The sequence below is a fragment of the Blastocystis hominis genome, assembly GCF_000151665.1.
Source record: "Blastocystis hominis, Singapore isolate B (sub-type 7) whole genome shotgun sequence assembly, scaffold_3".
NCBI classification, from domain to species: Eukaryota; class Bigyra; order Opalinata; family Blastocystidae; genus Blastocystis; species Blastocystis hominis.
In genome coordinates, this window is record NW_013171838.1 from 4305 (window position 1) to 29875 (window position 25571).

At 49.1% G+C, this 25571-nt stretch overlaps 13 protein-coding genes; 4 read left to right on the forward strand and 9 right to left on the reverse strand.

Moving 5' to 3' along the window:
- Positions 1-1531: 1531 nt before the first annotated feature.
- On the reverse strand, positions 1532-2129 carry GSBLH_T00007118001 (uncharacterized protein; the record flags this gene model as incomplete). The annotated part of the gene is made up of 4 exons (XM_013041924.1): positions 1532-1720; positions 1753-1938; positions 1970-2062; positions 2094-2129. 4 exons carry the CDS (start codon positions 2127-2129, stop codon positions 1532-1534), a joined length of 504 nt encoding a protein of 167 aa, XP_012897378.1.
- A 653-nt stretch (positions 2130-2782) lies between these two features.
- Positions 2783-3680, reverse strand: GSBLH_T00003222001 (uncharacterized protein; the record flags this gene model as incomplete). Its single annotated transcript, XM_013041925.1, has 4 exons — positions 2783-2944; positions 2973-3041; positions 3071-3227; positions 3262-3680. The coding sequence occupies 4 exons, from the start codon at positions 3678-3680 to the stop codon at positions 2783-2785; spliced, it is 807 nt and encodes a 268-aa protein (XP_012897379.1).
- A 1823-nt stretch (positions 3681-5503) lies between these two features.
- GSBLH_T00003223001 (uncharacterized protein) lies at positions 5504-7132 on the reverse strand (the record flags this gene model as incomplete). The annotated part of the gene is made up of 2 exons (XM_013041926.1): positions 5504-5751; positions 5782-7132. 2 exons carry the CDS (start codon positions 7130-7132, stop codon positions 5504-5506), a joined length of 1599 nt encoding a protein of 532 aa, XP_012897380.1.
- A 413-nt stretch (positions 7133-7545) lies between these two features.
- Positions 7546-9185, reverse strand: GSBLH_T00007119001 (uncharacterized protein; the record flags this gene model as incomplete). Its single annotated transcript, XM_013041927.1, is given in 9 exon segments — positions 7546-7568; positions 7573-7708; positions 7722-8270; positions 8302-8479; positions 8509-8700; positions 8736-8806; positions 8840-8968; positions 9003-9086; positions 9138-9185. Coding segments are annotated over 9 exon segments (1410 nt in total).
- A 1865-nt stretch (positions 9186-11050) lies between these two features.
- On the forward strand, positions 11051-12369 carry GSBLH_T00003224001 (uncharacterized protein; the record flags this gene model as incomplete). XM_013041928.1 has 3 exons in its annotated part: positions 11051-11230; positions 11262-12257; positions 12292-12369. 3 exons carry the CDS (start codon positions 11051-11053, stop codon positions 12352-12354), a joined length of 1239 nt encoding a protein of 412 aa, XP_012897382.1. The 3' UTR covers positions 12355-12369.
- A 155-nt stretch (positions 12370-12524) lies between these two features.
- GSBLH_T00003225001 (uncharacterized protein) lies at positions 12525-13154 on the reverse strand (the record flags this gene model as incomplete). The annotated part of the gene is made up of 6 exons (XM_013041929.1): positions 12525-12652; positions 12683-12752; positions 12782-12845; positions 12874-12935; positions 12965-13078; positions 13113-13154. The coding sequence occupies 6 exons, from the start codon at positions 13152-13154 to the stop codon at positions 12525-12527; spliced, it is 480 nt and encodes a 159-aa protein (XP_012897383.1).
- Positions 13155-13347: 193 nt separating this feature from the next.
- GSBLH_T00003226001 (subunit NDUFA12) lies at positions 13348-14107 on the forward strand (the record flags this gene model as incomplete). XM_013041930.1 has 6 exons in its annotated part: positions 13348-13395; positions 13428-13569; positions 13602-13714; positions 13746-13869; positions 13899-14017; positions 14054-14107. The coding sequence occupies 6 exons, from the start codon at positions 13348-13350 to the stop codon at positions 14081-14083; spliced, it is 576 nt and encodes a 191-aa protein (XP_012897384.1). The 3' UTR covers positions 14084-14107.
- Positions 14108-14859: 752 nt separating this feature from the next.
- Positions 14860-15295, reverse strand: GSBLH_T00003227001 (uncharacterized protein; the record flags this gene model as incomplete). XM_013041931.1 has 2 exons in its annotated part: positions 14860-15156; positions 15186-15295. 2 exons carry the CDS (start codon positions 15293-15295, stop codon positions 14937-14939), a joined length of 330 nt encoding a protein of 109 aa, XP_012897385.1. The 3' UTR covers positions 14860-14936.
- A 702-nt stretch (positions 15296-15997) lies between these two features.
- GSBLH_T00003228001 (uncharacterized protein) lies at positions 15998-17802 on the reverse strand (the record flags this gene model as incomplete). Its single annotated transcript, XM_013041932.1, has 4 exons — positions 15998-16389; positions 16418-16594; positions 16621-17508; positions 17541-17802. 4 exons carry the CDS (start codon positions 17800-17802, stop codon positions 15998-16000), a joined length of 1719 nt encoding a protein of 572 aa, XP_012897386.1.
- A 2957-nt stretch (positions 17803-20759) lies between these two features.
- GSBLH_T00003229001 (uncharacterized protein) lies at positions 20760-22292 on the forward strand (the record flags this gene model as incomplete). XM_013041933.1 has 2 exons in its annotated part: positions 20760-22000; positions 22028-22292. 2 exons carry the CDS (start codon positions 20760-20762, stop codon positions 22086-22088), a joined length of 1302 nt encoding a protein of 433 aa, XP_012897387.1. The 3' UTR covers positions 22089-22292.
- Positions 22293-22313: 21 nt separating this feature from the next.
- On the reverse strand, positions 22314-23054 carry GSBLH_T00003230001 (uncharacterized protein; the record flags this gene model as incomplete). XM_013041934.1 has 6 exons in its annotated part: positions 22314-22440; positions 22472-22589; positions 22621-22636; positions 22667-22835; positions 22868-22959; positions 22991-23054. 6 exons carry the CDS (start codon positions 23052-23054, stop codon positions 22321-22323), a joined length of 579 nt encoding a protein of 192 aa, XP_012897388.1. The 3' UTR covers positions 22314-22320.
- A 19-nt stretch (positions 23055-23073) lies between these two features.
- GSBLH_T00003231001 (uncharacterized protein) lies at positions 23074-24417 on the forward strand (the record flags this gene model as incomplete). Its single annotated transcript, XM_013041935.1, has 9 exons — positions 23074-23142; positions 23181-23213; positions 23255-23317; positions 23348-23490; positions 23522-23594; positions 23628-23774; positions 23807-23894; positions 23924-24039; positions 24070-24417. 9 exons carry the CDS (start codon positions 23074-23076, stop codon positions 24415-24417), a joined length of 1080 nt encoding a protein of 359 aa, XP_012897389.1.
- Positions 24418-24818: 401 nt separating this feature from the next.
- On the reverse strand, positions 24819-25552 carry GSBLH_T00003232001 (uncharacterized protein; the record flags this gene model as incomplete). XM_013041936.1 has 3 exons in its annotated part: positions 24819-25047; positions 25077-25327; positions 25359-25552. The coding sequence occupies 3 exons, from the start codon at positions 25550-25552 to the stop codon at positions 24854-24856; spliced, it is 639 nt and encodes a 212-aa protein (XP_012897390.1). The 3' UTR covers positions 24819-24853.
- Between the last annotated feature and the right edge of the window lie 19 nt (positions 25553-25571).

Genomic DNA, 25571 nt, shown 5'->3' on the forward strand with positions numbered 1-25571 from the left:
ATCATCGGAATGCAGATGTCTTCCACGGTGCGGAGATAATTAACCTCGGGATCGTCAATGATCATTGTGGTGAACAGGTTGTTGTTCTGATTGGCAATCTTCAGATCGGAGGAACGCACGAGGGACGAGTACACTTGGATCACTTGTCGATTTCGCGTGATATCAATCACGTTCGATCCATTGAACGAAGCGGGTAGAATGACCATTTGTCCTTCCAAACCGAGGATTTCTCGAATATCCGGAGCATTGGTGAAATCGATGGTGTGTGTGGACTGGATATAAATACACCCATAACTCGAAGCCTTTGTAGATATCGAGAACGTAGTATCGGTCATGGTGTTGAGGATAGCAATGATTTGACCGATCGTGTAGTATCCAGGAGGAATCGTTATCTCCTCGTCATTCGAGTTTGTGACCACATTTGTAGAATCCACGTTGTTGAACATGACTTGATTGGGTGTGAACAGGATAGTCATAGAAGTGATGTAAGGGTTCCGACACTTGTAAGGGTTGATCCATTCGAACGAATCGTTGGTGGGTAGGCCTTGGATGAGCATGGAGTAGTGCATGGCTTGCCTCTCTTTACCTTAGACAAAAGGGGTGAACAAAATAAGCTAAGGTTAAATTTGCACTCCTTATTTCTTATGAAAGCCCAAAGCTACAAGTTGTCCAAGGCGAGTAACGGCGAGCGATGGAAAATGGGGTCTGAGGGGTAACTTCGAGAGGCGGGCTAGCAGTTGACAGGGTCTGAAAACAACTTTGGTCGAAAATGTCCAAAACCTATTTTCGCGCAAAACGTGCCAATACATAACTGTTGCTTAATAATAATAATAATAACAACAATGGATGAATCTACCGTGTGGAATGAATAGAATAAAACATTGTAGTAAAAGAACAGCATCGAGACTTCTCAGCGAGTCACCCACACTGGTACTAACTCGACTCGTGATGACTTAGCTTCCTAGATCGGACGGGTTAGGGCGCTTTCCATCAGATATGGCCGTTCTCATTTTATTTCTATTCACTAACCTATTTAAATATCACATTCTTATCATCATTCACTCACACTCCATTTCAATTACACTCAATTCTTTTCATTTCATTTCATTTCTCTTCTCCTTTTTCAAACAAACAAAGCACAACGAAGGGAACAATCCTCCCCCTGGGGCGGAGCGCGGCGATGTATTCAAGGGCGGTCTTTTCCCCGCGGTTTCCCCGCCAAATCCTGGCGCTGGCGGCGGGAATCGCGCGCCCATTCCCGCGTTTTGCGGCAAGCCGGGTCCCGCGGGGATACTCGGGAACGGACTCGGTCCAGGAACCGCGGGACTGTGAGGGAACTGGGGTCCCGCGGGAATGCTGGGGAACAGATTGCTCGAGTTTCCCGCGGGGAATGGAGGGAAGGGAGCGGGCTGTTGGGGTCCTGGGAACGTGGGTTCCCCGCGGGGATTGCTCATGGGGTATGGAGGAATGGTGTCGATAACCGCGGGGGGCATGATCGGGTTTTGGGAATTGGGAGAAGGAGCGAAAGGGTCTAGAATGAGAGAAGGAGAAGAGAAGGACCGTAGTTGATGCCGTGGGCGTTGAGGACTTGCTTCAGCGTGTTCTCAACGTCGATGTTGGAAGGAACGCTTGGAGAGAGACGCTCGATGATGTGCGCATCACCGCTGTTTTGAAGCATGGAGATTTTCCCCTTGTATTTGCTGTCCAGCATCTGGCAGATCTGGGAGTTAGGTGAAAAGCGGGAAATCGTACAGAGCTGAGCTCATCGACGTCCACTTTGTTACGGCAAGATAATATGGTTCCGATGCATGTTTCCAGGTTGTGAGGAGGATCCTTCTCCATCATGATCACTCCAACACTTGTATCGAGGTTCATTATGTAAACTTGGAGAGATTGAAGAACGAACATATCCTTCTTGATATTTATAAGGTTTTCCACCTTGCTATCATAGATAAAATAGAAAAAATACACAAATCTTTGCCAATTCAACATCACCGCGCTTAAACTTCGCTACAATATCTTTTTCAATACCAGCAGCCTTTCCTCGGAGATTTGCAACTTTCTAATCATTCAAATAGCAAAAAAGACATTACCACTGTGGTCCGCTGGATGGCGTTTTGACAACACATTTTAAACCTATCTTTATCAAATTGTGGTTTGCTTCCAAAACCAAACATGGCTAAATATAAAATTGAAAGATGGTTAAGATATCCAGTAAAACTTATTATTTTGTGTAACAGACAAGTTTGTGAACTGGCTTTTAACTTTTTGGATATAGAAACTACACAGCCTTCTTCGTACCGAGTTAAGAAATTGCTTTTTAGTGTACAGGAAGGTCAATAATGAGTCCAAGCAGAAAGCTCACTCTTTCCTAAGAATATTCATATTCTGTCATACTCTGCTGATTTTCATCATTGTGTTCTTCATTATTCGACGGGTAGATCCTTCAAATGCAATAGACTGACAACTTCACTGCTTCACAGAGCACTACCAACATAGCAGAATAATCTACTGATGCCCTTTTTCATTTTATTGTAAATTTACCATCAAAAATGGGGCTTACCTTGATTCCTTCTTCACTTTCATATTCCTTCTTATTGAAACATACGAATACCTGCTCACTTTCCCTCACTCGTTCCCCACTTTCTTTTCCCAAATTCTCTCCCTCTTCCCTCTCAAGCAATGGGGTGTGGAACAAACAGTGCGTTCAAAATTAGAAAACGAAAACAGGCAAATTGAAAACGGAAAAGATAAAATGGAAACTTCAAAATAGGAAAAGACCCTACTTCATCCGCATCTCCACTTCGGGTGTTTCTCTCTGCATCACGTGCGTTATCTCTCCGTCCACCACCACATCCACCGATTTAAAGAACAGCGGACGGAATTGCTCTCCGAGATGCATCACGGCCCACTCCTTGCAGTGCTCATACATGGTATCGCGTCCCTACATGACACCATTTCCCCGTTTCCACCTGAATCCGCGCGTAGCAGATCTTGCACGTCTTCTGCGAGGGCGTATTGGGCCAGTGCTTGTTATTGAACTAGATGGAATCCCCGCGGTGAAAGCTACGCTGCGATAGAGATCGCGGACAGTGTCGGTGTCGACGACGTTGATGTAGCAGTAGCCGAGGTTGCACTGCGTGCGGAAGTCGATGGGGAGGTAGAAGAAGTCGAAGCGGTCGCGGATGTACGCGTTCACGATCTGCAGCAGGACTTCCTGCGTGAAGCTGGGCGTTACTCGGCCGGCTCGGCAATGCCCACCTGTTGGGGATGTTGCGGATCATGAGGGTGCGGCGCGCGGGGTCGAGGTGGGCGAGGTCGATCTCGAGGGTTTCCTGCAGGCCGCTCTGCGGGTGAGGGAGAGGGAGAGAGGGCACGTGCGGAGCTTTCTTCCCGCGGCCGCGGCGCACGCTGAGGCCAGCGGAGGGGAAGGGAGAGGGCGACGACGACGACGAGGACAGCGCGCCCAGGGGGGCGGGGCTGGCGCCGCGGACACCGCTGGGACCGCTGGGACACGCCGAGCCCGACGCGCTGGGCAGCGGGTAGCCAGACACGCCGCTGGGACCGGTGAGGGCAGAGGAACCATTGACTGGACCGACCGCATTGATGCCAGGGAGGACAATGGTACCACTGGGTCCATTGGGTCCATTGATACCATTGACTTCATTGGGCCCATTCATACCATTGATACCTTTGACTGCATTGACTCCACTGACTGCATTGAACCCATTAGTTCCATTGACTCCATTCAACCCATTGACTCCATTGGGTCCATTGACTGCATTGACTGCGTTGGGACCGTTGGAGCCGGTCATCGGGTAGCCGTGGGCATTGCTGGGAGCGGCGGACGGCGTGTAGTGGGGGGAGGCGGGGGTGGACGACGAGGTGGTAACCGTGGAAACCGTGGAGAGGGTGGAGAGGGTGGAGGTGGCGGAGGGAGGGGGCAGAGCAGAGTGAAGGGACTGGGGAGCGGACTGGGCTTGCGAGGGGCTCAACAACTGACTCCTCGAATAGCCGATGGCCGGATTTAGAGAAGGATTGAGTGCAGGGTGATTCATTGAAGGATGATTCATTGAAGGATTCATTGAAGTGTTCATTGAAGTGTTCATTGAAGGATGATTCATTGAAGGATTCATTGATGGATTTATCGAAGTGTTTATTGAAGGATTCATTGAAGGATGATTCATTGCAGAATTCATTACATTAGGATTCATTGATGGATTTAGAGAAGGGTTCAATGAGATTTGATTCATTGCCGATTGATGGCTCATCGTTCCTTGGTTCCCTGCCTGGCCCCCTGGGAATTTCCGAGCTTCAAACCCGGCATTGCCCACCGCTCTCTCCGTCTCGCCCTCCGCGCTCTCCTGCATCTCCGCCGTGCTGGAGGACCCCGCGGTCTGCGCCAGCGAGTCGGTGCGGGTTCTGCGCTGGACGGGCGGCGGAAAAGAGCGGCGGAAAGGACCTTCCAGACTCGATTCCACGTAGCCGTAGGGACTGCCCGATAGGGGGTACGCCTCCGAGGGGTACGGGGGAGGGTACAGCGAAGGAGAAGGCTGGAGGTAGAGAAATGAGTCGTGGACGGGCTGCGAGGGGGACACAAAAGAGAGAGGCATCGCATGAGAAAAAGGAGAGGTCATGGAATGCCGATCGGAGTAGGGGGTCATGTCGATTGTGCGAAAAAAGAAAGGGTCTGCTGGATTGCTTCTAGATATAGTGGACAATTCGTTCGTGTCCTGAATTGTGAGTGGATCGTTCCCCAAAACGTACATAGAGTGATGCTCTAGGGGCGGGATGCACTGATGGGTAATAGGGTGTAGAAAACTCACCCCTTGACATAGTTTGAAAGGTGTCTGAAATTTAAATTTTACCATCCGATTTTACCCTGAACTGGTTGAGAATCTGTCATGGAGCCATAGTAGGTGTCCGAAACCGATAGTCCTTGACTATCTTCATACCTTCCCAAAACGGGCTCAAACTGCTCCACCGCACTCGCACCTGGATTATCAAACCTACGCAGACTCTCCGGGGATGGATTCTAGTTGTAAGCCTTGCATGCGAATCAAAAGGTTACACTCTGCCCTTTGAAAGATTGACTCATTTTAGCCGCAATTCAAAAAGAAAACGATGGGACTAGCCCAGGTGATATTAAAAGTTACGAAACTGACGTGGGAAGGAACCACGTGACAAACTCGCCAAATTTACACAGAAAAACAAGATTTACACGCCAAAAGCAGCGTTTTGAGTGTAATTACGAAGCAAAAGCAGGTGCCAGAATAGCGAATGCCATGTACCTCCTCTTTTCTATATCCTTCGGCATTCTGGTTCTTTACTACTCTGTCATGCCTATTCTTTACTACTTATACCTCCAGCCTTTTTTCTCCATCTAACCTCATTATCCTTCCCCACCTTCTTTTCTTTTCTTTTTTCCTCCTTTCACGCATCGTTTCTCTCAAACACAATCAAAAACAACAACAAGAATATGCAAACACGACGACCCTCCGCTTCACCCACGTCTTCTGCGTCTCCGTCCTTCCTCCTTGCCCTTTCCGGCCGCCTTTCCCTTCCCTGCGGTCTTGGCGGCGGTCTTCGTCTTCTTGGCCACGCGCTTGGCGCCCTCCTCGAGCACCATTTCCACGCCGGTGAGATACGACGTCGTCTTCGCCTCGCTCTTCAGCTGCTGGTTCCACGCCTTCACCAGCTCGGGCAGTTCCTTGTGCAGCTTCGCGTTCAGCTTGCTCAGCAGCGCGGCATCTACACATCACCGCGGTTTTGGGCGCTCACCGTGGTACTTGCTTCCCTTCTTGAGCGCCTGGAGCAGCATGGCGGGGTCGTCCTTGTAGAGGAACATCGCGACGAACTCCGCGTCGCTGGTTCGATCGTTCTTCTGGCAGAGCTTGAACAGCTTGGTCAGCTCCTCCTTCTTGCCGCGCTTCGCCAGCAGGATGGCGGCGCGCCGCACGCCGGGCAGCTGGTCCACGGGCGTGAGACGATAGTCGACGTCCACGTTGTCGGCCTCGTCCAGCACGCTCAGATCGCCCTTCTTCACGATCTTCACGATAGAAGACACGTCCCCGCGGGACAGCTGGAAGCTGAGACGCAGAGAGGGCGAGAGCCCGGAGAGCTCGAGGCACTTCTCGATGTGGCCCCAGGACTGGAGGACGTAGGCGGCGGCGTCGTGCTGGTCGGGGCGGAGCAGCTGGGACCAGCGAAGCGCCGTGTCGACCTGGTCGGAGGCCATGAGCATGACGAAGCGCAGCGCGGGGTGAGAGAGCGGGAAGGCGACGAGCTCGGCGGAGGGCGTGGCGAGGAGGAGATGGCCCTTGAAGATGGCGAGGAGGGAGAGCGGCGAGGCCGGGAGCAGCTGGACGGGCGGCAGCAGCGCGTTCTGCTTGGTGGTGAGGACGGTCTGGTTGGAGTAGACCGTGGCCAGCAGCGCGGGGTTCGTGGCCAGCGAGGTGTGGTGGCCCAGCGTGTAGGTCGTCACCGACCGCCCGTTCAGCAGCAGCAGCAGCAGCGCTTCGGGAGTGGCGAGGAAGACCGCGTTCACCGCGGGGAGCGCCGACTGCACGGGGTGGTTGGTGATGGTGAGCAGCTCCACGGAGGACTCGATGCGATAGCTGCGGCTCAACGGGAGAGAGAACGCGCGTACATCGCGGTTTTGTCGTGGTAGCTCAGCAGCAGCAGCCCGTTCTCGCGCAGCAGCAGCACGCTGTTCGGCAGCGGCAGCCGCCCCGTGGCGTTCTTCAGATGCTCGTGGCGCCGCCACTCCGTCGCGGCCGACGCGTCCTCGGTCTGCTCGGCATTGCCCTCCGCGGGGAGCACGTCCCACGCGAAGAACTGGATCTGCTGGGAATGGAGGTGCGTGGAGCGCATCTCCGCCTCGGTGGGCGTCAGCCCGACGCCCAGCAGATAGCCGCCGAAGAGCGTGTTGGGCGTGGACTCGCCGCTGATCCAGACGGGATGGTCGGCTCCCTGGAGGTCCTACGGATCGAGGCAGAGCGGAGGAGCGACGTGGATGTGCACGAAGCTCGCAGAGATCGTCGCGAATTTGTCGGGAATGTAGCTCCACGCGAAGCCGTCGATCGATTGGAGGGTTTGCGTGGGGACGAGCTGGAGGCCCGCTTTGCTGCATTGCAGGGAGAAGAGCATCGCCGTCTTGGCGTTCTTGAAGTACACGGCCAGGTACGAACTGTCCGCGTTGAGCAGCAGCGAGGGCGTCTCGCTCACGGGGAGATTGGTGGCCAGGACTTGCGCAGAGCGACGCACCGCTGCGGGCATGGAAGTGTCGTTAGAGTCCTCGATGACAGCCTCCACGACGTCGAACGTGTGATACTCTGCATGGTGAGTTCATTGATTCATTGATTCATTGATTCAAAACCCATTCACTCATCGATTATCAAATTCATTCAATTCATTTGATTTTTGATTCAATTCATTCAATTCATTCAATTCATTCAATTCATTCAATTCATTCAATTCATTCAATTCATTCAATTCATTCAATTCATTCAATTCATTCAATTCATTCATTCAAAACCCGTTCATTCATTCACTCATCCCCTCTCCACCTACCAATTTGTCCCTCCGTGTACTTCACCACATGCACCATCTCTCCATCCAAATCGGGATGCATCACGCGCAGCACCGCGGGAGTTCGCTGCGTGGCCACCGAGAACACGAACACTCCCACCTGCGACCCCACCGCGATCTACCTCACAAACCCCGATCACTCCCACCTTCGCATGGTCCGACACGCGCACCGCCACATGTCGGAACTCCGCGGCCTGCACGGCACTGCCCAGCAGCGCCGGCTCCGACAGTCTGTGCAGCGCGCCCGTCCGCAGATCCACCACGGCGAGGGAGTTTCGTCCGTCCACGACCGGCACGCAGTGCGCAGGAAGCGCGGGAACCAGCGTTGCCGCCACCTCCAGAACCGTGCCTCCCGAGATGGGGACGGAGCGCAGCGCCGCGGCGGGGAGCGACTGGGTGACGCCGAGCGCAGAGAGCTCGGGGAGCGAAACGCCCTCTCGAGAAACGCCGACGTCGAGAGAAATGAGCTGGAGACCGTCGGTGAGGAGGAGGCGGCGGAGATCGGAGGCGAAGACGGCGCTGCGGATGGCGTTCTGGCAGAGCCCGCCGTTGGCGAAGGCGAAGGCGGGAGTGAGGGAAACGAACTCGTTGGAGGCGTCGAGCGCGAGCGTCCAGCAGATAGCCAGGTTCTGCGAGTTGAGCGCGACGACTTGGATCTCGCTCGATGCGCGCTGGTAGTTCTGGGAGTGAGGAGAAGAGAAGAAGAGAGACGAGGCAGCCGTCGACGCGGGCTTTGTAGGGGAGGAGGAATTGGACGTTGAGGAAGGGAACGGAGTCGCGGATGGCGTTGGAGATCGTGTCGAAGACGCAGAGATTCCCGTTCGTTCCGATGAGCAGGTAGCGGCCGTTCAGCGGCAGCACGCAGTTCGCTTGCAGGTTGCTCAGATGGCTGGGATGGAGGGAGAGGAAAGGGGAAACGTGGAATAGAAAATGCTGACGGAGGTGTGGGCGATGTAGTCGATGATCGCGCAGCCCTGGCTGAACACAGCGATCACGAATTGCGACGACGCGGGGCTGTAGCTGCTGTTGTTCGACCAGAGAAGCGTGTCGTTGTCGTAGAATTGCACGTGGCGAAGACCCGACATGGGGGTCACAGACGCATCGGATGTGCTGGGGGTGAGTCACTTTCCGAAAGAATCGGATACCGGTTCACTGGAGGGATTTCAGGGTTCTTCACACATTCATTGATCAGCTCCACTGTGTCGTTGAATAATTGCTGAAAATGAAATAGTATTGAAACGCCTCCTACCACTGCCGATGTTCTGTACACAATCTTTCTCGCTTCGTAGTCCCACACAACGATGTTATCCAGCGCATCGCCAGTGACCACAAGAGATTTTGTAGGATGAATATCAATCGATATATAGTCCGCAACGCTCTACGGAGTCAATGAATTCCTATCCAGAAACTACGCTGACATCGTGATGCTCAGGAAGAGTCGCGTAAAAAGCGCACTCCGTTACAATTCCTTTATATGCTTCTTCAACAATTGATTCCTACAAATAGCGGTGAGAAGGAGTTGCGAAACAACCAAACACACAACCTACAGGCGTCTTTGCACCTCCTTTTGCTCCTGCTTGAGTTTTAGCATCCATGGTTTCAAATAATCTTCTTCACTAAGAAAACTACAACGAGGATGATAGATTTGGGAAAATGCGATCCTGAACGAAATACCCGCGATTTCTGGAATCTGAATGAAACAAACAAAAACACAAATCTTAATATCCACGAGCAGGAACAATAGAAAATAACGGGTGCTGTGACACCATTCGGGCAATCATCCCAAAACTACTGTAGTTCGTAAGTACCAAATACTCGCAACGACTCAACACATTCAAATCGACCACGGCTCGACGGAACTCCATCAAATTCGCCGATTTCTGCTGAGAGTGACCTCTTCGATGACTTGATCCCGACAACACGCGTGAAGGGTATAATTCGCGCAGCTTCCGCTCGGCTTTGGAGGAATCCGTGCTCACATACCACCGGACACGAGAAGCTTCGATCCCTCTCTGGATGCGATAGGCTTCAGCAAAATCGATAAATTTTTGGAGTGAACCCATCTTCAAAAATGTATGGCTGTCCGCAAAATCGGAACCACCCGAGCCCATGCGAATTTGAAAACCGATCAAATGGAAACCCTCCGCTTTCGATAGAATGAGGTCCGTACTCCGCTGAATCAACACGTCCGGTTTAAAAAAGAGTCGAACCGCTGTCATCAGCGAGAACTCGGTGTAGAAGGTTTTGTGCAGCTCGTTCAAACTGTTTTCGATGTCTAAAGCGTTCAGATTCAGCGAGTTTTGTGATGTGCTCGATTGGCTGGGTGTATTCATGGTAATGAGAGAACGATTCAAGGAAGGCACCAATCCTGCCTGCTCGAGCTGGCTATCAAATCGCATCGAAGGGATCATTCGATTTGTAAAGTCATAATAGGCGGTGATGAGTAAATTCGGCTCCGGAACCAGCGACTCCAACGACTTCTGCTTCAGTTCCTTGTAAGAAGGTTTGCAGCCAGACCAGCGGATTTTCCACTGCGTGTAGGACTCGATCGGCTCGCCATCTGAATGTAAAATAGAAGAAAAAGGAGAGTGGAGTACAAGTCAAGTTCGTGCCAATCGACACAAGAGGATGTACAAACGTCTCTACATAGGCAGGCCAGTTAACTACTTGGTGATTCATGCATTGCCATCAAATACTTTGAAAAGAAGCATTCAAAATGCGGGAAATAAGGAATGAACTAGCTAGAGCTAGCAAATTGTTTCCAAACCCCGTATCTTTCATGTTTTGGAAGACCACATTTCTGTCATACACATTCATTGCCTTATTGAGCGTAGAGATCTCGACCTCCAGCCGCTTTTGTCGTTCCTCCGTATCCAACCGCTTATAATTCCGTTGTACATACAATATTCTTTCAAACGGAGTCATATTACTTCGGAAAATGTCATACTCACTGATGAACGGCTTCAACTTTTCTTCTTTCATCCTATTTTCACTATCTCTTCGATTCCGCAGCCCAGGAAACGAAGCGTAGCTCTCTTCCGCCTCCTTTGGCGTAACCACCATTAAGAACCCCGCATCTGTATTTAAACGCGGATTATGAATCAAAAGAGAAAATAAAATACATAAAAGGAGCACCGGCAAGTATGTGACCAAGTTGTTCTTCATTCCTGGATGTGAAACACAATTTGGTCACACCAAAAATGAAAGAAATAAAGGTCAAGAAAAAAACTGAAACAAGAATTACGCACGGATGACAATCTTACTATTACCTATCTATTCTAAATGGTGCGACGTGAGCGAGCGCGATAATCTGATTGACACGTACACCAAATCAATACTCGGGGAAACACGGTTATTCTAGAAACTTTGCAGATATTATAACGGAATATTCCAGAACCATTAAACTGCTCTCATATTAATATTATAAATGAATTTCTTTGACTTCGGAGGTTTCCCTGGAATGGGAGGAATGGGAGGCATGGGAGGCATGGGAGGAAGCGGCCGAGCCACACCCGTCGACAACTCTAAGCTCTATGAAGTTTTGGGAGTATCGAAGTCCGCCACTCCCGATGAAATTAAAAAAGCGTACAGAAAATTAGCTATAAAGAACCATCCTGATCGTGGCGGTGATCCGGAGAAGGTAATAGCCAAATGGCTTTTCTAACAAATAGTTCAAGGAGATTTCCGCTGCTTACGATATTCTTTCCGACGAAAAGAAGCGAGCTCTTTATGATGAGGGTGGTATTGAGGCAGTGAACAGCGGTAGTGCCGGAGGCGGTATGAACCCGTTCGATATTTTTGTAAATGGAAGCCGTGGTTCCAATCGCCGTCGCCGAACCGAAAACATTACCCGTGAGTACCCTATCTCCCTCGAGGACCTTTACAAAGGCAAAATCTCCAAATTCCGCGTCACACACAAAATCATCTGTCCCACCTGCAAGGGCGTGGGCGGTGCCGACGGCTGCGAGCGTCCCTGCTCCGTCTGCAACGGCCGCGGCGTGCGCGTGCGCGTGATCCAGCACGGCAACGTGATCCAGCAGATGCAGTCGCCGTGCACGACGTGCAACGGGAAGGGCCGCATCATCGACGACGCCAAGCGATGCAAGAACTGTCTGGGCAACAAAGTGGTGTCGGAGACGAAGACGATCGAAGTGGCCGTGGAGCGCGGCATGAAGGACGGGCAGAAGATCGTGCTGCCCTCCGCAGCGGACGAGGCTCCCGACGCGGAAGCGGGCGACATCATCTACATCATCCGGGAGAAGCCGCATCCAGTGTTCAAGCGGCAAGGCCCGGACCTGATGATGCGGTACGAGATCACGCTGGCGGAGGCGCTGTGCGGGTTCGAGCGCTACATCGAGCAGCTGGACGGGCGCAAGCTGCACGTACGCGTGCCGGCGGGGAAGGTGGTGCGGCCGGGCGAGGTGATGGTGATCAGCGGAGAGGGTATGCCGGTGTACGGCGCGCCGTTCCAGAACGGAAGCCTGTTCGTGCTGTTTGAAGTACTGTTCCCGGAGAAGATGTCGGCGAGCGACGTGGAGGTGCTGAAGAAGCTGATGAACTACCCGCCGCAGCCGAAGGCGGTGCCGAACTGCGACGAAGTGTCGATGACGGAGGGGGATGAGAACATGTTCGGACAGAGCGTGCAGGAGCCGCAGCACAACGAGAATGTAGGAAATGGAGAGGAGGAGGTGAGGCGTGTAGGCGTATGATGAGGACGAGGATGAGGAGCCCAGGGGAACGAACGTGGCGTGCCAGAGCCAGTAAGCTGGTTTTGCTTGTGCGGTGTTTGTTGGAAAACGGAGGGGAGGATGCAGAGGAGCAGGGCCATAAAGCGATTGATTGATTGGGCTTGGCGCATGCATGCATGCATGCAAGTATGCACTCGCCGGATTCGCATCAACGTCCTCGTTTGGGTGGAAACAAACAACGCAAAGCTATAAACAATACGCACGAAGAATCTTGATGTCTTGCAAAGGACGGTCGTTTGAATCCGTGGGAATGCGACCCAAGTGGTTTATCGTTTTCATTCCCTCGCTCACACGACCAAAGATTGTATGCTTTCCTACGCCTCACCGCCTTCACCGAATCCGACCATCCAACCACGGAGTGGGAGCCAATGTGATGAAGAACTGGCATCCATTTGTATTGGGACCCGAATTTGCCTACACTCACACCAATTCAGAATTTAAACCATCGCCAAAATTCCAGCGCCCGTGAACCGCAATGTGCGAGTGATCTCATCCTCAAAAGGGTGACTAGGAACCAACTCATCGCAACTCATACCCCCAAATTGACTCAGAATATCTTCCTGTGCCTGTCGGATCACCACCTTGAATCATAAAATTCTAAGCTTAACTCCAAAATGCACTTCGACTGGAATGATGCGGTGGAACTTAATTCCGTTATAAAAGCCCTTCTTTACTAATCCAATAAAGTTTTCACACGTTTTCGGCGCATGATTATAGTACAATTCCAAAACAAATGGTCCCTACGCCTTTATCACCTCTCCGTCCGATCCTTACAACCGAAGTTTCAAATTGGATGTGAGTCACTTGCTTCGACATTTTTTTCTAGTGTGTCTATTCGTTGAGAGTGGGACATCTTGCGATAAAAGACCTCTAATCGATTGAAGAGTTGAGTGGAAACTAGGCCAATTTGAACGAGAATAGCGTCTATCCCCTGATAATAACGGTGCATAAAATGGGAGCCGTGCCTATTTCTCCAATCTCTATTCTGTCTAAATCTCTCTGATTTGCTATGAGTGTCCAGACTAGAGCTACAAAGTTTGGTTATGGAGTGTTTACTGTACCATTCCGTGACAGTGGTTGACGTTTTAGTCCATTTGGATGGGTCTTAAGCAGCGAGGCCTTCGAGGAACCTTGAAGCAGCTTTGTGCCATGGGAGAAATTAAAATCGGTACACTGAAGGGACAGGATGAACATGGAAACATGTACTACGAGAATCTGAACTATCAGTTTGGTATTCTTCCAATCGGTAGAGTTTATGGATAGGAAGACATCGATGGGTCGAATACCAGGGATGGAACTGGAGATTTGATTTTGACCAAATCTCTCCTTCTTGGTTGGGTTGGCTTGCGAGTTCGTACGATGAGACCCCTGATGAGGTACTTCTAGTATCCGATTCTGAGTTTGTAGCAAGTGGCTTTGCGTAACCAGAAATGCAAGGAGATTATGGATCTGACCACTCTCCACAACTCGGCATTGAAGTGTGAAAGTAATTTAGGCGGTGTGATTAAGCCTCACGAGGAAAATCAAACCCGTACTCGATTAGGGATGGCTCGATCGTAGAAATGCGTTATCGTTCCTACAAGCGGTGGGGATTTAAGGATGCCAAGCCGGAGGACAGCTACTGGCTCATGGATACGCATCCTATGTACATGGAGCAGGCTCGTAAGATTGATCCTTATGTACGGACTTGATTTGTGTGTGTGTATAATGAATAGATCGAGAAGTGGGATCCGAAGAGTGTCTAAAGAAATAGCCGTTACGATTGTTGTATGTGTGTTTGTTGCCAAACCAAACCATTTTGGTATCAAATCAGTCAACTTGGAGGAAGCGTTCCGTCTTTCAACATTTGCTCCGCATCGAAGTACAGCGATGCGTTCTCGGCTTCGTCACGAGGCAGAGGGAAGAGGGTGGAGGCGAAATGAGCACAATCCAGATCGTGGCATTTCTGAAAGAAGCACGAACGAGAAAGATCCAGAATGAAATAGATGTGATTGCTTTTATGCGCTCTTCCAATATTCATGCACCATCGATTCCCACCGATCTCCAATCGAACTTTCCACCCCTCGTCGTCCTTCCACACGCTCCAAGAGCGGATGAATCCTCCCTGCAATCGACTCACTGCCTCCCATTGATTCAACACACTGCTCCACAAAGAAGAAGAAAACGGAAACGGATCGTTGCGCATTCGAAGCGTATTGGACGCGTGTCCTGAAGCGCCAATTCGATGTTTGTAGGACGAAGCAGAACTCGTCGGTGCTTTCCACCCACCAATAGAACTGTCCAAATCGAACATGGATGGGAGAAAACTGCAGTGTTTCTTGTAAAACGAATACTCTACAGTCAACCAAGCTGCGTTAAAGAAAAAACCTGTCACAAAGGTGTAGGGAAGGAAAAACTTCCATTGGGAGAACGAGGCCGCGGCTTTCAACGGCTTTTTGCTCTTGTCCTTGCTGAACTTCGAGGACATGAGGAGCCGCATTGCGCGGTTCTTCGTATAGACAGCCATGTCTGCAACAAACACTTTCTTTTCTTTCCCGTTCACGAAGAGCGGGAAAAACTCGCAGGTCGGCGAGGCGAAGAGCGAATCAACCGCCCAATTCATGAACCCTTTGAGCTCTTTGTAGTTTCGGAAATAGAGATTGTTTCGATTGAGCAGCACATGGCAACTAAACTTGCTTTCATTCTCACTGAAAATGCACGCGAAGTGTTCTGGAACCACGCGGATTCCGTACTTGTAAAACAAACAAAACGACACAAATCGAAGCAGCAGCGAGAGAGTCGCCGAAGGATCGATTCCTGGATTGAATTCATACATGAACTAGTTCGAATTGGTTGAAAAGAACCCACTTCGACGTCCATGTAGAGTTTACAAGGCGAATGTTCTCGAATAATCTCGTAAGCGTGACACAAGGGATTGTTGTCTGAAGATGGCGTGCCGTTATCGCTAACAAACTCATAGTCGTGACTGAATTCGGCTTCGTTGAGTGCTAGAAACACGCGCTGCTGTGTGGAAACCACTTCGTAGGAGAAAAGCTGCAATGAATTGGGTTCAATGGAGAAACTTTGATGTCGTTTTGATAGGATCGGTATTTATCGATGAAATCCATCGCTAATTGCTGGCTGTAGAACGTTCGATCCAAATACGAAGACGCTGTGTTGTGAAATAATATGAAAAATAAACTAACAATTCAACACTTTGTCTACAGGAGAGAGGGGTTGCTCAGATTGAGAGGGAGGTGTGAAGCTTTGCGTTTCCAAGTATCTCTGTAAACGGGTCCGTGGAGGTGTTTTCATCGGAGATTGGGACAAGACGTGATTGTGCTTTCGCGACTCCCAAAAGATATCTTGTTTTCTATTATATCTCTTGAGCCTAAATCAAATAAAATCCAAGTATGAAAAGTACGCGCTAATCACTTCTCTTCGATTTTCAAGAATGTGGTCTAAGATTGAGTTTGCATGGCACTATCCTACAGGTTGCACTGCTAGTTACTGATTGAAAATACTCATGTAACTGAGAACAGAGGGCGATTCCTTCTTGATAGGTAAACTTGATGACGAGTTTGATTTCGACGTCGTTTTTCACATAAAAGGTAATTTGGAGATATCTATGTCACGAAGCACAAAGGCAGCAAACATTGCTAAGATCATGGTCTTCACTTCTAAATTGGAAATTCGGTGGTAGTGGATGCGCAACACGGAAGAGACGCCGCACTTCCGGATCTCGATAACCAGTCCTTCGCTCCCTGGAACAATCCCCACCAAAACAGGCACATCCGTGACAATGTATAAACAAGACTCCACGACAGCCTGTCCCAAGAAAAAGGACATACAGTTTCCAACAAAAAATGACAAATCTCAATAACTCGTAATCCTCGTGCAACCGCGCTCAAATTGGCTCCAATGGCGCTTCCTCGACGACATGTCACACTCTTCAAGTTCTCAAGCGCATTCCCGATATTCCATTGCGTGGCATCATTACACAGCGCGACCAAGTGTTTACAACTCGAAAACGTGCGGTCCATCATCCACACTTCCTTCAGCTTCGGCAGATCTACTCATCACTCTTCCATTGCACGTACTCTCCAGATGCAGAACACTGGCGTTCGGCGCGGTCAGCGCGCTGAATGAAAGCGTTTCCAAGCCGGGCAATTCCTTAAACACGAACATTGGGCAATTCCGGAACTGCATTTGCGGCGCTTCCATGGCTTTAGAATCGCGGAAAACAACCTTTTTGAGTTTTGGGAGGTCTACAAACTCTATTTTCAACGCCTTCAAAGCAAACCGGTAAGGAAAAAGCCGGAAAAATGGGCACAGGAGCCGTCATCGCAAATGCAAATCGACGATAACTGCGGACAATGCATGACCCACAGCGCGCCCCGCGCATTTTCCCTCGCAAACGCGCCGTTTTTGAATTCGATCTTCTTCAAATCCGCGAGATTCGACAGCACCACATTCACCACGTTGCTGCTTTCGCACTTGTCGAACACCAAAGTCTTCACCAAGCCCTGCAGCAGCACGAACTCCCGCGGGAAATTCACGTCCTGCGTGAGTGTGATTTTGGTGGCACAGTCGAAAAAGAGCGGGCAGATTTCTTTTCGAAGCAGCGGGCTGCAGCATCGGATCATGTCATTGGTGATGACCCAGTCGGAGTCTTTGTACTGGCGAACGAAATCTTCGGGGAAGGGCTTGTCGTTGAGGTAGGATCGGTACGAAAGAGTATCGTTCAGCGCTTTCTTCACGAACGTTCCGAAGCGTTTTCCGTTGATGAACACGCCCTTTTCGTTCTCGCCGTCGAAGAGTTCCTGGAAATCGTCGGTTTGGTAGATCTCCGTCCAGCCGTTGAACGCGTTGTTGCACATGAACGTCTTCACCACTTGGTTCTGCGTCACGAGGCGGCCTGCGCCGTTGGGACACTGCGATTCGTCCACTTCGCCGAACCAGTAATCGCCTGCGTCGGATTTGGGGACATATGTCCGGAAATGCGCCGTATGGATTTCGTTGAATGGGTCGATGAGGAAATCGACGTTGCGCTCGATGACGGCGACGCCTAAGGGATTGAAACTGCGGCAGATCGATTGGAATTGCCTGCTGCAGTTGATGAGGATTGCGGTGATGAGGGAAGAGAAGTAGAGGGCGTTGTGCGACGTGATGGAGTTAAGATAAGGAACGTCTGGAACGATGAGAGAGGGAGGAAGAAACAACTCAGTAATGTTAACTCTTTGCAGCCAATGAACGCTTCTTCGAGGGTGCAGTTGCTTAACACGGGAAGATCTGGAAGATGAGAGAGAGAATAAAAAGAGAGAAACGGGAGAATGTTGCGGTTTGCGCGTTGAGGAATGCGAAATGGCCGAGTTTGAGATGGGTCAAACTGGTCAAATCTAGAATGGGAAGAATAAGAAGCAATTTCTGAAGTACTTTTAATCAAAAACGATTTGGCAGACATAAAGGTAAGATCGCCCAACATCAGCGAGGTGAGAGAATGGAGATTGATGAAGGCGAACTCGTCCGCACAAAAGAAACTCGATCCGTTGATAATTCGAGTGTCCTCAATTTGGCCAAGCACAAACGATTGCAGTTGCGGGTTCTCTACAGGTGAATGAATCGATTTTGAAGCGTTCCACCTTTCACGATCAGTTGAGAGAACCAATTGAAGCAGTTGGTTCCGATCTCAACCTTTTCGAGAGAATCGCAATACGCAATGATGCAAACTCGCTGCTTCTGATCCTGTATAGGGATGCCTGGCGAGGAGGAATTGAATGAATCATCTTCGATTATCAATACTTTCAAATTGGGCAAATGGAAGCAAGAAAACTGCTCAACACCCGTAAAGCAATGATTTCGAATCACAATGGTTCGCGCCAAAACATACGGACTGAAATCCACGAATTTCGTGGTGTTCATCACATTCGATTCAATTACAATATCCGAAAGCGTGTACGGCAGCGTATTCAACAACTGCGAATAATCGTTCACGCGCTGTACCTGCTCCCAATTCTCATATCTTCCACGCCATACAGGGACTCCCTGCTTGTTAAATAGCGTGATATTGACGAGACCGTGCTCGTCCCACTCTGCATTACAGAAACAAAGATTCGTTGCATTATCGATGTACTGCCCTTTTCGAAAGGGGCGATCGAATTTGAACGACCCGTACAACGAAAACGACCATTTCTTATCAAAAATACACTCAAAATGCTCTTCGCCTTGGTCCTTTCGCGGATATCGGTCCACAAACGAATCATCAAAATTTCCTTCATAGATACACACTTGTTCGGAATTCAGAACCGCGTAAATTTTCATGACTGAGTCTTTCATTACGCGCTTAATTTCTCGACTTTCGGCAAATCCGTTTTCTTTGATGGTCTGTGTCACATAGGAGAGTGTAAATTCATCCGAATCGATTTGCAGAGAATATCCTTCCGGGCAATACTCGGGAATACTGCGCAGATTGTGAATTAGATAGCAACCTTGTTCGATGACTTTGTCTCCGTCCTTTCGAACCAGCGTATTCTCTCCATCATCATTCAGCAGCTCGTATTCCACGACTCCATCCACATATTGTACATTATAGGTCCTATTGTTTTTCTTATCGATCTTTGTTGCAATTCCGCATTGCACTCCATTATAGAAGTATCCGTAGAGCACCACTTCACCATGTTCGTATTGAAAGTATTCTCCGTGCTTTTCATTATTATGCATGTTAATACGCATGACTAGTTCACCGTTTTGGTAACAACAGACCACTCCGTTTAGTTTTCCATCTCTCACTTCGCCTGTCCAAACCAATAAGCCGTATCTGTTGCGGATTTCAAACTCTCCATTTTTTCGATCTTCAGGAAACTTTACTAGAGTACAATCAGCCAACAATGGACCTGCTTCACCTGAAAGTAGTTTTCTAAATATGATACACTCCGATTATTGCACACAATACATAAATCTCCGGATTTCGCACATATTTATCATCTAACAAGTCAGGTTGCTTTTAACCAAATCTACCATTATCCTTTGCATCCTCTGCTTCAAGCAAATATCTGTTATATCGAGAAAAAGGATCTCTTTTGGTGAAAGACATTTTATGTTTTCAGTTTAGATTTTATGAGTTTAGATTTTGGATTTTTAAAAGTAGGAACGATTAGACGCTGCTTTTTGTGACTCCATGTGTGTGTGAGAGAGAGATCACTTATGCTTAGTGGTACAACAATGTGAATAATAATAATTATTATTATTGTAATTGATGAAAATACACGTGTGTGTAATACAATTGGTAACCATTTCCTTGTTGTATTGTAACAAATACTGTAAAGTGTCAAGTGAAAATATGAGTGATTTTGTGGAACACTTAGTCATGAACATGAAAAAGAAAAGAATACATTATGACTATCATCAGAATACGAGAGTGTCATTTCTTTATTGATGATAAATATTATGTACATAAGAATAATAATACGTCGTGATCTAGCTTATCAAAATACTTGGGAGATGGGTGTTGAGCAAACTCTTCTGTTTGTAGTGTTAATTCTATTATAAATATACATACCGATTCTAGTCCCTTGTTACATAAAGATTTTATATGTAAATCCCTTGAAGATGTCACATTCTGTACAGTGCGTATTCATGGGGATCCATGTAGTAGTTCAATTACTCACCTGCCACTCCTCATTTCTAAACAAAATCCCAAATTGAATTGCTCCTAAACATACAGAAACTTTCAGAAACATATTAATTTCTTTTTTTGGGTAGTGGAGTCGACTATAATGAGTAATCCGGAAGTTCAAATATCACAATACACGGATGCGATAAAACTACTAAAGAAAAAGTGTCAAGCTCTAAAGACGCAGCTCGCACGTAAAATTGATTTTGAGTGACTTTAACAAATAGAATCAAAAGCAGTAGCGGATGGCTCTCGTCTTTTGCTTCTTGCGTTTCTGGAGTACATTTCATCTCCATTTTCAGGTGCTTTGCAATTGTTATGTATGATTTGTAGATACAAATCAACAACCCGAACTGAATTTCGAGTCTTTAAAAGTCTGGTGGGATTCCATCGTATAAATAATAAATTCCGTTAATTCTTAGAAAGAGAAAAAAGCAGAAGATCAAAAAGAAGCGGAAAAGCCAACTGAGGCGAATGTCTCTCCTGCCAAGAGCACCGAGGAGCCGAAGCCCCAAGTGGAGCCTTCCCTTTCCTCATCTCCCAACGAAGAACTCTTGGAGCTTCGCGATCGTCTCAAAGAGCTGGAGGTTGAGAAGAACAATTTGGAATACACGCTGAGTCGTCGCCAGAACGAATTCATCGCTCTCAACGAATCCTACGCAGCGCTCAAAGCGGAGTACGCGAAGAGCCAGACGGAGTTGGAGTCCTTGGGGAGCGAGAACCGTCGCATTCAGTCCGAAGCGAGTTCAATCCACAACCAGATCAACAGCATGTTTCTCCAACTCACTTCCTTCCTCGCTGCGCCCGACGATCAGCTTCCCGCCAAGCGCGAAGCCATCCAGCAGACCCTCCAGCCCTTCCTCCTCTCCCCCAGCCGTGTCACTGGTAGTGAAACTGCCAATGAAAATGAAACTGCCAATGAAAATGAAACTTCCAATGAAAATGAAACTACCAATGAAAATGAAACTTCCAATCAAACCGAATCTCCAAACGAAAATGAATCTTCCAATCAAACCGAATCTTCCAATCAAACCGAATCTTCCAATCAAACCGAATCCCCCAAGGAGGAATCTTCGCTTTCCTCCTTTTTGAACCGCGTGATTTTGCTTCGCGAGTCGGAGTCGAACGCGCGCGCGACGCTTTCTTCGCGCCAGGAGCTCCAAGCGACGCAGGAGGCGCGCATCCGCCAGCTAGAATCGGAAGTAGAAGAGAACCAATCGCAGCTCGCGAAGCTGAAGCGGCAGATCCACGCGTTGGAAGCGTCTGGCGGCGTGGACGCGGAGACGGAGGCGCAGCTCGAAGACCTCGAAGAGACCAACGCGAATCTCCGGCAGGCGCTGCGTGGTGCGAAGACGAACATGGAGCAGCAGATGCAGCGGCAGCAGGAAGCGGAGGCGCAGCTGGTTCGCTTGCAGACGGAGCTGGTGCAGCTGCAGGAGACGAGCAACGATATGGTGCAGCAGACGATGGCGGCGTGCGAAGCGAAGACGAGCGAGCTGGCTGCGCGCGCGCGGACCGCGGAGGCGAAGCTGCAGGCGAAGGAGGAGGAGCTGGAGTCGCTGCAAGCGGGGTGGGAGCGGAGCGTAGGAGAGTACGAGAAAGAATTAGCGACGCTACGCGCGCGGAAAGTGGCGGTGGAGCAGCAAGTGACGGTGTCGGAGAAGTTCTTGGAGGACCACAATCGGCTGCATCGCGAGGAGCTGGATCGCGTGCAGAGCGCGCTGCAGGCGGCGCAGGAGGAGGTGCAGGAGCTGCGTTGCCAGGTGCTGGAGCGCGAGGCGGAGCTGGAAGCGAACCAGCAGAGCGGCGAGGAGACGCGAGAACAGCTGGCGGCGCAGGTGGCGTCGCTGACGGAGCAGCTGCGAGCGATGCAGGGCAGGCTGAGCGCGCAGCAGAGCAGCGTGCAGAGCGTGAAGAAGCGCGAGGCGGAGCTGGAGAAGGAGATGAAGGCGCGGCTGGAGGCGAGCATCGCTGCGATGGAAGAGAAAGACAAGGAAATTATTCGGCAGCAGCAGCGAGGATACGAAGAGGAAGTGAGCGATGAGGAGAAGAGATTGAGGCGTAGCTTGCGCGCTTGCGAGAGCAGATCAGCACGCTGATTCACCAGCTGGAGGAGGAGCGGAAGAGCAACAAGAAGATGCGGGAGACGGTGGCGCAGCTGAATGAAATCTTCGAAAGACAGGACAGACAGATCGAAATCCTGCGGTCCGACGTCACGCTGCGCGACAGCGAGCTGCTCGCCGGGAAGGAGCAGATTCGGAAGCTATCGGTGCTGCTGAGCCAGAAGATGGCGGGACAGTTGTGGACTGTTTGTAACAAACACATTAATCATTAATTCTTCTCTACCTCCATCTCTTTGGGATTGAGGCAGCTTTGGACATAGGAATTCACTACGGAGAAGGTCGCGATGTCGATGGCGTCCACGATGATGTCCACCAGATCGGGATTGGTCTGCGGTTCATGCAGAAAGCAAGTGGCTTACTTTGTCGAGGGCCGATTCGCAGCGCTCGTTTATGATTTGCAGGACTTTGGCTAGCTCGTTGGGAGGCAGTTTGAACAAAGAATCGACAAACAATCGCTTTTGTTCGATACTCGGCTCTCTATGCTTCAAACGATGGAGAAAGCGGGTACCGCTCCGCTTCAGGAACTAGACATCAATCTACGTCAACAATACTACTTTGTTCCTCAATCTTTGAAAAACGCTCTTCAAAGAGTTCGGAAAGCTTTTTGCCCACCTTGTAAACATCCGATATTTCTTGGTTGTATGTGCAGCAGTTTCTCCAGATGAGACGCATGTCGTACGCAAATTCGTAAACGTCTTTATAGTCTCCGTTTGTCAAGTGCATCTAGTATGATCAGCAATTCAGAAGCACAATACGTTCACCGTCCCGAGATCCATGGGCTGACGAATAATCTTTGGGTAGTCATCCAGTCCCCACTCCTTCCAAAGCACTGGCTGTAAAAAAGGCTCTATGAATTCATTTGAACTATAATGCGCTACTTGAATCGGGATTTTGTAAAAATTCGTTCAAAATGACCTTGCACTGATCCAAGAGTGAAGCCATAAGTCGTTTGTGATGTTCTATGTTGTTGATTTGTCCTGGATCCTTGCTTTTGGAATTCCACAAAATCGGGAAATTTTGTTTTCCTAAAGTTATTCCCCTTGCAGCCATGGGTACGCTTTTCTTTAGTTAAAATTGACGAGTATAGATCCTCTTCTTGGAGCTGATTCAAAAGACTTAACTTGGTACGTTCATTTAGTCAGAGTGTCTTATTTCCTAGCAAAGACTATTACTTCGATTCATATGCGCACTTTAGTATTCATGAAGTGTGATTTTGGGAAGAAAATAACGAGTAGGAAATGCTGAAGGACAAGGTTCGAACATTAACGTATCGAAATGCAATTATGAACAACAAGCATTTGTTTAAAGATAAGATAGTGCTGGAAGTAGGCGCAGGAACCGGAATTATGTGTATGTTTGCTGCAAAAGCCGGAGCAAAGTATGATTCTTCGCACTCCTATTCACGATAGGCATGTTTATGGAATCGAATACAGTGCTATCTCCAGACAAGCCAAGGAAATTGTGAAGGAGAATGGTTTACAAGTAATTATGGGTTGTTTTTTAAATTGATTTCAGAACATCATTACAATCATCGAAGGAAAAGTCGAAGAAGTCGAGCTCCCCGTGGAGAAGGTGGACATCATCATCTCCGAGTGGATGGGATATTTCTTATTCTACGAGAGCATGCTGGAAACGGTTATTTTCGCTCGAGACAAGTGGCTTGTAGATCATTCATGGACATGGTGTTTGTGTAGAAGGAAGGCGGTTTGATTTTCCCGGACCATGCGAAATTGATGCTTCTGGGCATAGAAGACGAATCTTACCATCATGAGATGATCGATTGTAGACATGTTGCTCTCTTAGCATGGTAGTTTGGGACGACGTCTACGGCTTTAAAATGAACACGATCAAACAAATCGCTTTGTTCGAGCCCCTGGTGGACATCGTTCCGGATACGCAGCCCATCACCGATTCGTGCTGCATTTTCGTGGCGATTTTTGTCATTTTTGACGCGTAGGATTTGGATATCAACACGGTGAAGAAGGAGGACTTGGACTTCACGTCTCCGTTCGTGCTGAACGTGAAGTACTCGGAGTACATGCACGCTTTTGTGGGGTATTTCGATATCATTTTCCCGGGCGGCGTTCAGTTCAGCACGTCTCCGTTTAGCAAGGAGACGCATTGGAAGCAGACGGTGTTCTATTTCAAGGAGAAGATGTGGTGCTGCGACGGAGATGTGGTCAAGGGAACGCTGAACTGCAGGCGCGTGAAGGAAAACCCGCGCGATTTGGATATTGCGATCGAGTGGGAGCTGCATCAGAAGGGAAATGTGATCAAGGAGAATCAGAAATATCGAATTCGATGAGGTGTTTGTTGGAATGAAAGGTGAATGTGGAATGGAAAGAGAAGGGAAAGCAATTGAAAATAGAGACCTCGGAAGAAGGATGTGAAGGAATGAGGATTGAAGATGGGATGTCGATTGAATGATTGAATCGATTGGAATGAAATATAGAATGAAGTATTGGAATAGAATATTGGAGTAAAAGAACAGCATCGAGACTTCTCAGCGAGTCACCCACACTGGTACTAACTCGACTCATGATGACTTAGCTTCCTAGATCGGACGGGTTAGGGCGCTTTCCATCAGATATGGCCGTTCTCATTTAGCTTTCATTCACTAACCTATTTAAATATCACATTCTTATCATCATTCACTCTCTCTCTCTTTTGTTTTCTCACCCATTCATTCGATTCAACAAACAAAACAAATAACAATCACACAACTAGCCATTTCCTCTCCTCTACTGGCTCGTTACCCACTCATCGACCACCACTTTCGGCTCTATCTGATATCCCAAAACCTCCGCTTCGTCCTCCCAAACCGGCGAAACGGGAAGCAACCAATCCAGCGTGAACTTTCCCTTTCCTCCAAACGTTTCACTGAGTCCTTCTCGCAAGCTTCCTTCATACGAAATGCCCTTCAGCACGTCAATCGCTACAATTGAAAGCCGATTCATCACAAACAAGTCGTTCCGGACTGAATCACTGAAAACGTATCGCAAAACATGGTACACGTGAAGATCGTAAAGAAGCCCCCGAATATGACCACAACGCCGTTCCCGATCATACGGAACGACTCTTCGAATTCGACGGTCATTCGATGAATGAAGAAAAAAACGCTCAGCATTGTTCCCACGGAGCAGTACAGAAACGTGTAGACGAGGAACAGGACGAAGAATTTGATGTTTGCTACGCCCACGCAGTTGTTTACCCAGCTGGATTTAACACGGAGAGAATACAAAATACGGGCAATGGTGGTCCATTTTCACAATGCACCTACCACACTCGCTGCAATGGTGCGCGCGAGGTGGCTTGAACTGGTTGCATTTTACACACATATTGAGCCTCTCCTCATCGGTTGCAGAAGGCAAAGGAAGAGCGTTATGTGGAACGGTGCCCGGGTCAGCGAAAATACAGCGGATATGAGACCATTCGGACATAATTCCAAAGACGATGAAC